Raw genomic sequence first — 13,602 nt, forward strand, 5'->3', positions numbered from 1 at the left:
TGCCCAAAATAGAAAGAAGGTGGGGCTTTGCAGTTTCTTTTAATCATCTAGGCAAGAAAGCAATGTAGCTTGTTGGAAAGTAGAAGTATAGGAGAAAGTGTTGGGCCATCTATAAGCTTGAAATGACAGTCAACTTATAACAAACGTTCCTTCTGTTAATGTATAACATTTCTCCATCTGAAACTGTATGTTTATCCATTTTGCTAACATCCCAGGATCTGGGCTTACCAATAAGTCCTCTCCTGCAGATCCTCACACGTACTAGGCCACGGATGTAGACATGAAGTCCTTGTCAACTTGGGCCATCAGCAAGGTAACTTCCCTATGTTGAAAGCATGTGAGCTGGAATGGTTCAGAAGTGGGGGGAGGGCTGCATGCTCAATGCTTCACTTACCCCTTTCCTAAATTCCTGGATAAGGGTGTGGTATGGGTTTGAGGGGACCCCACGCCATTTTTTTTGCCTGTGGTCCCTCTCCAAATCCATACCAGAACCTTATAAAGAATAGGGGTCTGGAATGGATTTTGGGGGGAACCCACAAGATTTTTTACAAACAAACCAAAGCCATACAGAAAAATTTAATTTAGCAGCATTTTTAAAGCGGAGGTCCACCCTAAAACGGACCTTCCGCTCATCGGATTCCTCCCCCCCTCCGGCGCCACAATTGGCACCTTTCAGGGGGGAGGGGGGTGCAGTTACCTGGATAATCCAGGTAACTGCACCCACTTCCGGGCTAGCTCTCTGCGGAAAGGGGCGTACATTACGCCCCTTTCCGCAAGTGCCCGCCCCCTTCCGCAAGTGCCCCGCTGCCTGCTGGGAAACACACAGATCCCAGAGGCAGCGGGGACCGTCCTCATTGCGCAGCGCGGCTCGCGCATGCGCAGTAGGGAACCGGGAAATGAAGCCGAAAGGCTCCATTTCCTGATTCCCATACCCAAGATGGCGGCGGCAGCACTCGAGTGTCGATCTTGAGATCGGCTTCGGGTGCCGACATCGCGGGCGCGCTGGACAGGTAAGTGTCACTATTTTAAAAGTCAGCAGCTGCATTATTTGTAGCTGCTGACTTAAAAAAAAAAAAAAAAAAAACGCGGAGTCCCGGCGGACTCCCGCTTTAAATTGCTTTTTAGGTTTCACTTTTGAAGACATAATTGTACAGATTGCCAGGTTTATAGCATCCCCAAACATTTTATTCAAAGGAAATGTTACCCTTTAAGCCTTTTTAATACTTTGGTACAGTCCCCTATGGCAGCCCAGTCCATGTCCAGCTACTAAAATGGATAAAGCAGAGGCCTTCTATTGTTAGGGTATGGGCAGATCAAAGGGTGTACTTACTGTCACCAGGTGTAAGTAAATATAATTTATCTAAAGTAATGTATCTGTAGCTTGTATGTATGGCAATTACATATAAACAAAAAAGTGAAAATACTATATACAACAATATTTATTTACATATAGCAGCTTCATACAAGCAAGTTGTATTTTCACATTAGCAATAGCAGTCATACTCAGACTTAACCCCCTCCCCCCACCTCCACAAAATTCAGTACCCATAACAGCCAATTTGAATCAGTGTTTTACTGGTCCGACAGCAAAACAAGTTAGTTGCTATCAGTTTACTGCAGATTGAGGAAAGTTTACTAAAACTTGAGCAGTCAGAATCCGGAGTAGTTTCTATATTTCACTTTCAAAGCTTATAGTGATATTTTTTCTATTTAAAATAAAAAAAGATGTTATACTTACCTGCTCTGTGCAATGATGCTGCTTTCTGCCTTTTCTGGAGACCCCCCCCAGTGATGTCTACTCCTCCTTCCTCCGGGTGCCCCCCTAAGCAAACCAAGGGGGCACTCTTGGGGGTGCGCTCCCAAGCTGAGCTGTGTGCAATCATAGACACACACAGCTCCAGTAAGCCATGCCACACTCCCTCCCAACAGAAGTTTGACTGATAGCAGCAGGAGACCATGGCTCCCACTGATCAATGTTTCCTGAGAGACCAGGAAGTGGAGGAGAGGTGTTACAGCTGGGACAGTGCTGGAGTGGTGAGAGGGGTCAAGTAAGTGTTTAGGGGCAGGGAGGCTAGGACAGGTAGTGGAGCGTAACGTGTAGAATGCATCAAACTTTTTGTCTTTAGAAGTGAAGATAGAAGCTGAATGGTTGCCATGCACAGCTGCTCCAGATTCTGTCTGCCCCAGTTTTATTATATCCCCCTCCCATTGTGTTTTGGCTGTAAATTGAATAAGGCTGCTAGTGTGCAAAACAGTTTAAATATATATTACAAAGGACACCTGACCCCCCCCCCCCCCCAATATCCTTGTTTGTTTTAAAGCTGATGGACTCTAACATTGGAAAATGAAGTGTGCCTACAGGAACATTTCTTACTGCCAATGGCAACCATGTTTAAAAGGGTTCTAAAGGTTTATGTTCTTTCACCTTTAATGCATCCTATGCATTAAGGTGAAAAAAACACCTGTCAGTGACTGGCCCCCAGCCCCCCAATTTTACTTACCTGAACCCCCCATCTCTCTGCTAGGGGGTTCTCGGGCTGATGATTGGATAGATTGATAGCAGCGCATCCATTGGCTCCCGTTGCTGTCAATCAAATCCAATGACGCGGCTGCCTGGGAAGGCAGGGCCAAGTCCTGCATTCGGCGTCTATGGACACCAAATGCTGGACTCGGGAGTGCGCCCGCAAGGTAACCCAGGTCAGAGCTTATGGGCTACTCGGATTCCGGCTGTCACAACCAATAATGCATTCAGAGAACAGCTGAATGTAAGCAAGGGACCGGGATGCTGGCTGATGTCATTACCTAAATACGGCAATGGTCATAATAGGTCAATTATGGTAATCCCCTTGCCAGCAGCTGAATGGGTGTCACAGATGCATCATTAGTTGCTGGGATGAGGTTGACTTCACGAGTGATAGCGTTCTAGCAACCAAACACGCTGTGCGACCCGGGGGGTACTGAACCATGCACTAAGGAAGGAGTGTCCAGTCTGGGTGTTCCAGTCTCAGCACTGCCCCCCCCCCCCCCATTATTGTGCCTTGCAATAAATTCATGTAACTGTTTGAATCAAGTACATAAATCTTTTACAAGCCCTGACATTTGTCTCGCAAAAAACACAACATAATTCTGAAGAGTGTCTATGTCCAATTCCAATTTTTTTTATAGGACCCTTTCCAGCTCTTTTTGTGTCATTAAAACTGCAAATATGACAAAGTAATATATACAGTTAGCTTTGACTGCTAAATTATCTTATCCAGCTATTCAGAATATAAACATTAATGTGTCATACCCTAAATGTGTTTTTTAGGTTGTGGCACATGAAACCGTCATGTGTTTATGTATAAATATATATTTACATGGTAATAGTTTTATTTTAAGTGTGATACTTCCACTTTTCACTAGCTCAGTTTTCATTGAAACACTTTCCTGTATGTGCTGGTAAAGTGGAAGAAAAAAAGATTGCTGACTTGCTTGCTGGGCGACCTTTGAGGCTGTCATCCGTATCCTTACTTCATTACTGGGTCACTGACCTGGCACAAGCATTAAGTCAGTGAGCTCCTGGGGCATTTGATGCACATACTTGATCGGGGTCAACAGAGAGAAATAGAGAACACGCATCACAGCGCAAGACAAACAAGTCAGCAATATTAGCTGCCATACTTCAGTCCTTACAGGTTTCTCCCTAAGGGGATTCCATGTCAATGTTTTTCCAATGGTGAAAGTGCCATCATGTAAAACCCCAGATGAGGTTACTCATGCTTCATGTTACACTTTTTCTTTGTGGTTTGATTGGCTGTAGAGGGAATTGAGGCCTACAGATTGTTTCCTTCTTTCCTCTTTCTCATTCTCGTGCATGTTGCCACGCAGTATTTCCATTCTCTCACTGGAGCTTATTGAGTAGGGTACAAACAGATAGTCATAAACTAGACAAGCCAGTATGGCTCCTGTTATAGGCCCCACCCAAAAAATCTGTCAGGATAAAAAAAAGAAAAATGTATAAGTTATTCCAAATGTACCTGCCTTAATATATAAAAGAGCTTTGTTTTTTCAGTGTGATAGAAGAACATTTCCTTTTGCTCCATAGGATACATTTGGAGTCTACTTTCATTCTTGCGTTGCAATATGCATTATATATAAAACGTTTTTGAACACCTGACCATCATGCCAACTATATGGCCAAAGCATGTGGACACTCCTAAAAGGCATTCATTTAAGGACTTGCCAATGAATGGACTGTTAATGCTACAACATACAAATACATTTTAGAAAGCTGTGTGCTTCCAACTTGGTGGAAGGCCATTTTCTGTTCCAGCATGACTGGGCAGAAAGCCAGTTCCAAAAAACATGGTATGATGAGTTTGGCATGGTATTGGCAGGGTGAGTTTGGTAAGGCTGCCCCTTCTTGGGTCATTCGGGAAATTAATCTAAGGATAATATTGACAAAGAAATACTAAGAAAAAGTTAGAAGTGAGAGTGGCAAGAGATAGGAAGAGTCCTGTAGTCCAGCAGGCAGTATTGACAATCCTTTGTAGTGCCCTGCCTCTGTAAGCCTAAATTTAGTTTGTTTGTTATTTTGCTTCAATATAGTTATTAGAGCAAGGATCTGTTTTTTGGACTAGTCAGGATTTCCCAAGATGAATGATTGATTGTTCCTGTCTATTTCTTGAGAGACATTCCAGAAAATACAGCAAGTTATGAATCACCCAGTTATGAACATTTATCAGACCTTGGCCAATCTCCAAGAGGGGAGGTTCTGTACTGATGGAGGGGGTGGTCTGTACTAAGGGGGTCTGTACTAATGGAGGGGGTGGCCTGCACTGAGGGGGGTTCTGTACTGATGGAGGGGGTGGTCTGTACTAAGAGGGTCTGTACTAATGGAGGGGTTAGTCTTTACTAATAGAAGGGGGTGGTCTGTACTGAGGGGGATCTATACTGTTGGAGGGTGTGGCCTGCACTGATGGAGTGGGGAGGTCTGTACTGAGAGAGGGGGTCTGTACTTGGTGGAGGTGGGGACTATACTGAGGGAGGGGGTCTATACTGATGAAGGGGGTTTGTATCTAGTGGGGGGTCTATACTGAAGGAGGGGGGTCTGTACTAAGTGGAGGTGGGGGTCTATACTGAGGAAGGGGGTCTATATTGATGGAGGGGGTTTATACTTCAGGGGGGTCTGTACTGAGGGGGTCTGTACTGATGGAGGGGTGGTCTGTACCGAGGGGGATCTATACTGTTGGAGGGGGTGGCCTGCACTGATGGAGTGGGGAGATCTGTACTGAGAGAGGGGGTCTGTACTTGGTGGAGGTGGGGACTATACTGAGGGAGGGGGTCTATACTGATGAAGGGGGTTTGTATCTAGTGGGGGGTCTATACTGAAGGAGGGGGGTCTGTACTAAGTGGAGGTGGGGGTCTTTACTGAGGAAGGGGGTCTATATTGATGGAGGGGGTTTATACTTCAGGGGGTCTGTACTGAGGGGGGTCTGTACTGATGGAGGGGGTGGTCTGTACTGATGGAAGAGGGGGATGGTCTGTACTGAGGGGGATCTGTACTAATGGAGGGGGGTGGTCTGTACTGAGGGGGGCCTGTATTGATGGAGGAGGGTGGTCTGTACTGAGGAGGGTCTGTACTTGGGGGGTCTGTACTAATGGAGGGGTGTGGTCTGTACTGAGGGGGTCTGTACTAATGGAGGGGGATGGTCTGCACTCTGGGGGGCCTGTACTAATGGAGGAGGGTGATCTGTATTGAAGGGGGTCTGTACTGATGGAGGGGGTGGTTTGTACTGAGGGGGGCCTGTACGGATGGAGGGGGTGGTCTGCACTGAGGGGGTCTGTACTGATGGAAGAGGGGGGTGGTCTGTACTGAGGGGGGTCTTTACTGATAGAAGGGTAGTGGTCTGTACTGAGGGGGTTCATACTGTTGGAGGGGGTGGTCTGTCTAGAGGGTCTATATTGATGGAGGAGGTTTATACTTCAGGGGGGTCTGTACTAAGGGGGGGCTGCACTTAGTGGAGGTGGGGGTCTATACTGAGGAAGGGGGGTCTATATTGATGGAGGGGGTTAATACTTCAGGGGGTCTGTACTGAGGGGGTACTGAGGGGGGTCTTTACTAATGGAGGAGGGGTCTGTACTAATGGAGGGGGTGGTCTGTACTGAGGGCACCTGTACTGATGGAGGGGGGTGGTCTGTACTGATGGAAAAGGGGGATGGTCTGTACTGAGGAGGGGTCTTTACTAAAGGAAGGGGGGTCTGCACTGAGGGTGGGACTTTACTAATGGAGCGGAGTTTGTATTGAGGGGGTCTGTACTAATGGAGGGGGGGTGGTCTGTACTGAGGGGATCTGTACTAATGGAGGGGGGTGGTCTGTACTGAGGAGGGTCTGTACTGATGGAGGAGGGTGGTCTGTACTGAGGGGGGCATGTACTGATGGAGTGGGAGGTCTTTACTGAGGGGGATCTGTACTGATGGAGGAAGGTGGTGGTCTATACTGATGGAGGGGGGTGATCTGTACTGATGGAGGGGGTGGTCTGTACTGATGGAGGGGGGTTGGTCTATACTGAGGGGGGTCTGTACTGATGGAGGAGGGGGGTGTTCTGTACTGAGGGGGTTCTTTACTGATGGATGGGGTGGTCTGTACTGAGGGGGTGTATACTGATGGAGGGGGTTTATACTTGGAGGGGGGTCTGTACTGACGGAGGGGGAACTATATTTATTGGAGGGGGTTTGTACTGAGGGAGGACTATAATTGGTGGAGGGGGGTTTGCACTGATAGAGGGGGGGTCTAAACTTAGTGAAAGGGGGTCTATACTGGGGCGTGACTATAGTTGGTGGAGGGAGGGTGACACCAACCCTAGTGATGCCACTGGTTCACACACCCTGGCCCCACCCACCCAACATATGAAGGACTACAGGACCCACTGTCAGAGCTGAGAATGTGTCTCCCCGGCCCTTCAACTACTGAAAGACTACAAGTCACAGCATGAACCCAGGAGATCTAACGTGTCACATCCTTAGATATCAGAGGTTTATGCTGGGACTTGTAGTCCTTCACTTTTAGGGATGCAACCCTCCAAAAGTGAAAGACTGCATGTTCCAGCATGAACCCCTCAGAGCTAAGGATGTATCACACCACTCCCCGCAACTAGTGAAGGACTACAGGTAACAGCATGAACCCAGGGGACCCAAAGTGTCACATCCTTAGATTTCAGGGGTTCATGCTGGGACTTGTAGTCCTTCACTTTGGGAGGTTTGCATACCCAAAAGTGAAGGACTACAAGTCCCAGCATGAACCCCTGAAATCTAAGGATGTGACACTTTAGATCTCCTGGGTTCATGCTGTGACCTGTAGTCCTTCACTAGTTGCGGGGAGTGGTGTGATACAGGTCCCAGCATGAAGCCCTCAGAGCTCAGGATGTGTCACACACCCCACCCGCCAACCAGTGAAGAACTACAGGTAACAGCATGAACCCAGGCGACCCAAAGTGTCACATCCTTAGATTTCAGGGGTTCATGCTGGGACTTGTAGTCCTTCACTTTTGGAGGTTTGCATACCCAAGAGTGAAGGACTACAAGTCCCAGCATGAACCCCTGAAATCTAAGAACTACAGGTAACAGCATGAACCTGTGAGCTCTAAGGGGGTCACATCCTTAGATCTCAGGGGTTCATGCTAGGACGTGTAGCCCTTCACTAGTTGGGGGGGGGAGACAGGTCCTCAGCTCTGAGGGATTCATACAGGAACTTGTCTGCACTGTTTGCACTTTCTGGAGGCCATGGTGGTGGCCACATTGTCCTCCCCCCACCTTTGTGACCATGGAAAACCTTAGACTGTTTCCCCCGATCCATCATTTTGCCACTATTGTCTCTATGGGCCACTTGACTGGATTTTCCCCCTAGGCCTAAGGCTGCCAACCCTCCCCTGATGGGCTCTGATAATGTTATGGTCATCAGTAAGGATGAGCCGAACACCCCCGGTTCGGTTCACATCAGAACCTGCGAACAGACCTAAACTTTGTGTGAACTTTAGAACCCTATTAAAGTCTATGGGACTCGAACGTTCAAAATCAAAAAGTGCTAATTTTAAAGGCTAATATGCAAGTTATTGTCATAAAAAGTGTTTGGGGACCTGGGTCCTGCCCTAGGGGACTGTTCTCTGTATTACGGGGTGCCCAATGACGTGTGGGTGACCCCGCCCCCCTCTGATGTAACGGAAATCTGCGTTACATCAGAGGGGGGCGGGGTCACCCACACGTCATTGGGGAAGCCGGGCTTTCGTCGCTGGATACCAAGTGGATTAACACCTCTGGAATCTTTTTTTAATTTTTTAAATTTTTAATAAAGGACTTTTGCAACGGTGTGTGTGTATTTTTTAACTATTTTTTACACTTTCTTTGTGAAATGGTAGGGGTACTTTTTTACCCCCTTACCATTTCAAATGAGGGGCTGGGATCTGGGGGGTCCCCTTGTTAAAGGGGGCTTCCAGATTCTGATAAGCCCCCCGCCCGCAGACCCCCACAACCACCAGCCAGGGGGGACCCCAAAGCATCCTCCCAATGTTGAGGGCATGTGGCCTGGTATGGTTGGGGGGGGGGGGGCGTTCTCTCATCCCCCCCTCTTTTCCTGCAGCCTGCCAGGTTGCATGCTCGGATAAAGGGTCTGGTATGGATTTTTTGGGGGAACTCCATGCCATTTTTTTTTTATTTGGCGTGGAGTTCCCCTTAATATCCATACCAGACCTGAAGGGCCTGGTAATTGAATTTGGGGGAACCCCACACTTTTTTTTTATCAATGACTTTCAATGACTGTGTATGACTTCAATGACTGTATTACGGGGAGCCGACAATTCATTATAGCCGCGAGTGATTTTAAATGACTTTTTTTCCTGCAGAATGCGCCCCTTTACAGGCATACTATACACACCCCCCAGGTATGAAATTGAAAGGAATATTACACTTTTATTGTTTCACTTTAAGCATTATTAAAATCACTGCTCCCAAAAAAACGTTAGCATTGATACATGTCCCCTGGGGCAGGACCCAGGTCCCCAAACAATTTTTATGACAATAACTTGCCTATAAGCCTTTCAAATTAGTAGCACATTAGATTTCTCCCATAGACTTGTACAGGGTGTTCCACGGCTTTTCGAATTTTCTGCAAACACCCCAAATTGTTCGCTGTTCGGTGAACAGGCGAACAGGCGAACAGGCAATGTTCGAGTCGAACATGACTTTGATTCGAACTCGAAGCTCATACCTAGTCATAAGTGGAATGCAGTACAGGACTGTGTACAGTAGAAACGATATTCATAATAATCTCTTTACAGAACATACAAAGACAAGAAATCCTAATGACGATTCTTACCCAGTGGTATGCAAAGTTCCCTGTAATTAGTGCAGGACCAAAAGAACGTGCTGGATTCATGGAACATCCAGTATAATATATCTAAAATAAATGAGTAAAAAGAGTAAACGTATATTTGGAATTATTATATTTTTCTGACTTCACTATAATATATATTGTCAAATCTAGTCCCTTTTTAAAAATTTAGTCCAGTCAACATTGAAAAAGAATCATTAAAGTATTATGTAAGGATCATAGCCTAGCTGCTTTGAGCTTTGGCTTTCTTTTATTTTGGTACAGCTGTACGGTGCCAGGCCGACCTACTTGGCAGAGAAGAGCTGCAGTTGAGCACAGTGCTGGATCAATGTAGGACTCATATAAGTTTTTATGTGGGGGCAGTAAACAAGTAGGGGGGCATTTTTTACCTTAATGCAGGGAACGCATTCAGAAAAAAGATATGACTTTAGAACCACTTTAAGTAAAATTGAATGAACTTTCTGACTGAAACTAGTACTGGGTAAAATAGAGGCCTCCATTGCTGACCTCCTTCTGAAAATGATAATTTCCTGGAAGTTATGCTTGATCTTCTGATTTAGAACATACATACAGCCAGTGAAGTTAGACTGGGGTCATAACTTTTATTTACTTCCTTGGCTTGGCCAGTGACTCAGGAGAAATTGAAGTCATAAGATAGCCAGGCGACTAGCAATTTCATAAGCAAAGGTCTGCAATGAGTTCTTCCTGAAATTCTGAAAAGACCCTTATTTAGACCTGTAGCCTGGGTAGTCATGAAATGGAGGGCAGAGAGCCCATGTCCCCTACCACCTCTTTCAACATTTGGAGGGTACTTTGCAAGGATGGGGGCAACAAAGCCTATCCCCCTACAACGCACGCTTGTCCCAATGTTGGGGGTCAAGGGCCTCTTCCCCACATCTAAAAGAAGAATTTGTGGGCAATATGGGGGGGGGGGGGATTGAAGTGGAACCTGGAAGCCTTCATTATAGTAAGGTAGTGCCCAGATATATGGGAGAATAGAAACTGGGGAACATTAGTATTGTTTGCCAATTACCACAAAGAAAAAATGTAAAAATAAAAAACACAAACAAAAAAATCTTGAAGTGAAACACATACTAAAATAAATGCTATTTATGTCCTTTGATGTAAATCCTAACCAGTCACAAAGTCCAGCAATGTAAATTCATCATCAGTAAAGGCATTCAGCGATGTAAATCCTGGACAACCACAATGACCCACTGATGTGTACAAGATACACTACCATCGCTAAATGACTGATGCTCAACTCTACAAATGTATAGTTGTTATGACTTACAATGGGCTTACATGGCTGGATGCTAAGCCACATGTGGATTACATTAGTGGAAAATATGATTGATGCTGGATTACATTGGGAATATTAATAAAAGCATTTATTGCATTGTGATTAAAGGACTTTTATCAGGATGTGTGTGTCTATTTACATTTAACTCTATGGAAATGGGCATAGGGGGACTAATGTACCCCTGTCTTCATTCCCGGGGAGGGTGTTGATATCTAAGCGTCCACTTATTATAATGGGGGTCCCCAAATTCCACTATTAGACCCCCTATAGTACCCCCAAATGTTTCTTGGGACATTGCATGTGGTAAAAAGAGGTCCTTGACCCTCTACATTAGTCCAAATGTGCCTTTCTCCAATGTTGAAAGGCATGCGGCTTAGTCTCACTGCCCTGCCTTTCCTAGCTACACAGACTTCATGCAGGGATTTTCACAAAGTTAAGCTGGCCATACACCTATAGATTATCTGCAGATGTTCTATGGTTAGATGGAAAAAGTGGGAGATTCCTCCATCCAGACAGTTTAGCAAACATGGAGAAATCTGTTGCACTTTTTCCATCTAACCATAGAAAATCTGCAGATAATCTATAGGTGTATGGCCAGCTTTAGTTTACAGACTGAAAAATCATTCAGGTTATTAGGAGTAGGCTAGAAATAATTGGAATATGTGTGCTATTAAATATATGACTTTGACCATAAATACGCTTTAAATTACATAAATGACATCAACATGTTAATGCTACTCTGTGACTTTACTGGTGTTGCTGCTATAAGCTTATAACCCAAAAGAATACAATGAAGTATCTTCCAAAGCTGACACTTCTGGACCTGTCAAATTGCTGTGTCACCTGTAGTGCTTAGTGGTTCTTTCAGGTGACCTCCACTTCAATACAGGATACAGGGGGCCAGCTGGAGAAACCACTGGGTGCTGGTGTGGGCACAGGAAATTGATACTTCTGGAAGTGTAAGTTTCGGATGACACTTCAGATGAGGATTTCTTTACAACAGAGTAGTGGTCAAGCAGGAGCAGAGTGGTACGTGGCTTGGCTGACCAGGTCAATTGTAATGCATACTTCAATCGTTTTTTGCACAATTATTATTTTACAAACACAAAGCACTGACTTATTACATACCCCAAGTAAGTGTCCCAAAACCACAGAAAGTCCAATGGATATGGCTGGGGACCCAATGTTATCTGACCTCTGACTGTCTGTTGAGGCAAAGATGCAGAGGACCAGTTGGAATGTCAGGAAAATCTCAATGGCCAGGGCTTGTCCAGAGGTTACATTGTTGCTTGGCTGTTCAATGACAATAATACATTAATAGCTGATTAGTTTTCATGTATTTTACATACTTTAATGTCTGTTGGATCTAATATACTTTAACAACTAATCTGAGTTAAACTATAGTGGTTTAATTTCAGAGAGAATGCACAATTATATTTTAAACTGTTTCGAACTATTAGGCCCCCCCCCCCCCCCCCAGATTACACATGATTGTTCATTTTTCTTTGTCTGTTTGCTTGAGGGCCATGTGATTTAGTACTGTAGCTAGGATACATCATTTTACATACCTAACAAATAAAACAAAATAATCTTAAAGCCTTGTAACATTCCCATTATGTATTCATAAAATGCAATATGAATAATGTATATACACTGTAATTTGCCAAAATAAGTTGCTCTCAATAAGGCATGGCATTAATAACAAAGTAAAAAAACAGGTATTACATTTTTACAGTAACAGTTTAGTCATTTGTAACAGAAACGTACCTGATTTACTCCAAAACTTCCTTTGATTTCAGGTGAGATAAACTCGGAAAGTAAAGCTGCTCCTATAACTGCACCCAACATCTGAGCTATGATATAGAAAAAGGTCTGAACTAGAGAGATTCGAGCCCCAACTAGAAGGGCTATGCTAACAGCTGGATTAATATGGGCCCCACTTATGTGACCTACTGCTTGTACCATAGTGCCAATACCCAAGCCAAAGGTGAAGGCTATTTGAAGAACAGTTGGGATGCCCAACGACCATGATAGAGTTGAACCCAGGCCAACAAAGACAAACAAGAAGGTTGCTATCAGCTCAGCTAGAAAAGCCTTGAGACAGAAACCTGCACTTAGCTCTTTAAGCATGGTTATACAATTTAAAATTAAAGAAAATATAAAGTAAACCGTAACAGATCCCTGCTGGTTACAGGATAATTAGAGAAGATGTTGGAGGTGATGTTATATATTGCTTCACGTACCATTATGTCCCAGATAAAGGCGTGTCATAGCTACTAGTCAGAATAAAATGGAAAATTTACTATGCATGATACACACCCGTGGCCATGCCAGTGTGCAATCCATCAATCTTTTCTCATAACGTGACTCACCTTCTAACAGCAGATCTACATTCTGGTAGCTGTCAGCCAGGAAATTCTCATTGTATTTCATACAGTATGTTTAAAAGGCTGCCATTTAAAACTGAAAAGCTATAATTCAGTGAAAAGACAGAGAAGTATATGTCCAGTGACAAGTGATTTAATTCCAGTTTAATTCACGTTCCCTCTGTTTCATAGAATTTACATCCTATAATGCAGTTCATGTCAACTGACCTAATATAGCATACAGCAAAATGAAAATTGGGACGCATTTTTTATGTATCATAAAAAATTAGTACCTTGATGTAGGGGGTACTGGGTTTAATTTATGTATGAAGCTACAGTATTTGCATGAAGTTTGCATGTTCTTATGAGTAGCGTTGTGAGGCTCTGGCTTCGGAACTGAATAAAAAACTCCATTGAAATCTATGGGACCCAAACTGAAAAAATCAAAGTGCCCATTTTGATGGCTTATATGCAAGTATTTGGGCATACAGTGGTTATGGGGGCCTGGGGACTGCCCTGGGGGACATGTATCAATGAAAAAAAGTTTGTAAATAACATAATTTTTAAAT

The 13,602-nt window shown here is 44.6% G+C and overlaps 1 protein-coding gene across 1 annotated transcript; it reads right to left on the reverse strand.

Annotated features, from left to right (window-relative positions):
* Nucleotides 1-3,459: 3,459 nt before the first annotated feature.
* On the reverse strand, nt 3,460-12,797 carry LOC143984498 (aquaporin-2-like). The gene is made up of 4 exons (XM_077484641.1): nt 12,435-12,797; nt 11,796-11,960; nt 9,350-9,430; nt 3,460-3,969 (listed from the first exon to the last, which is right to left on the reverse strand). Exons 1-4 carry the CDS (start codon nt 12,795-12,797, stop codon nt 3,766-3,768), a joined length of 813 nt encoding a protein of 270 aa, XP_077340767.1. The 3' UTR covers nt 3,460-3,765.
* Nucleotides 12,798-13,602: the final 805 nt, after the last annotated feature.

This window comes from Lithobates pipiens, unplaced genomic scaffold (assembly GCF_037356315.1).
Source record: "Lithobates pipiens isolate NorthernLeopardFrog02 unplaced genomic scaffold, aLitPip1_a1.2 Scaffold_16, whole genome shotgun sequence".
Classification (NCBI taxonomy): domain Eukaryota; kingdom Metazoa; phylum Chordata; class Amphibia; order Anura; family Ranidae; genus Lithobates; species Lithobates pipiens.

Bases quoted from the DNA above. Each gene is read 5' to 3' on its own strand.
- LOC143984498 (XM_077484641.1), bottom strand. From the start codon at position 12,797: ATGCTTAAAGAGCTAAGTGCAGGTTTCTGTCTCAAGGCTTTTCTAGCT. The intron at 11,961-12,434 runs GTACGTTTCTGT...GTCATTGAACAG, and splicing joins GAAGTTTTGGAGTAAATCAG to CCAAGCAACAATGTAACCTC. The intron at 3,970-9,349 runs GTAAGAATCGTC...TTATCCTGACAG, and splicing joins GGAACTTTGCATACCACTGG to ATTTTTTGGGTGGGGCCTAT.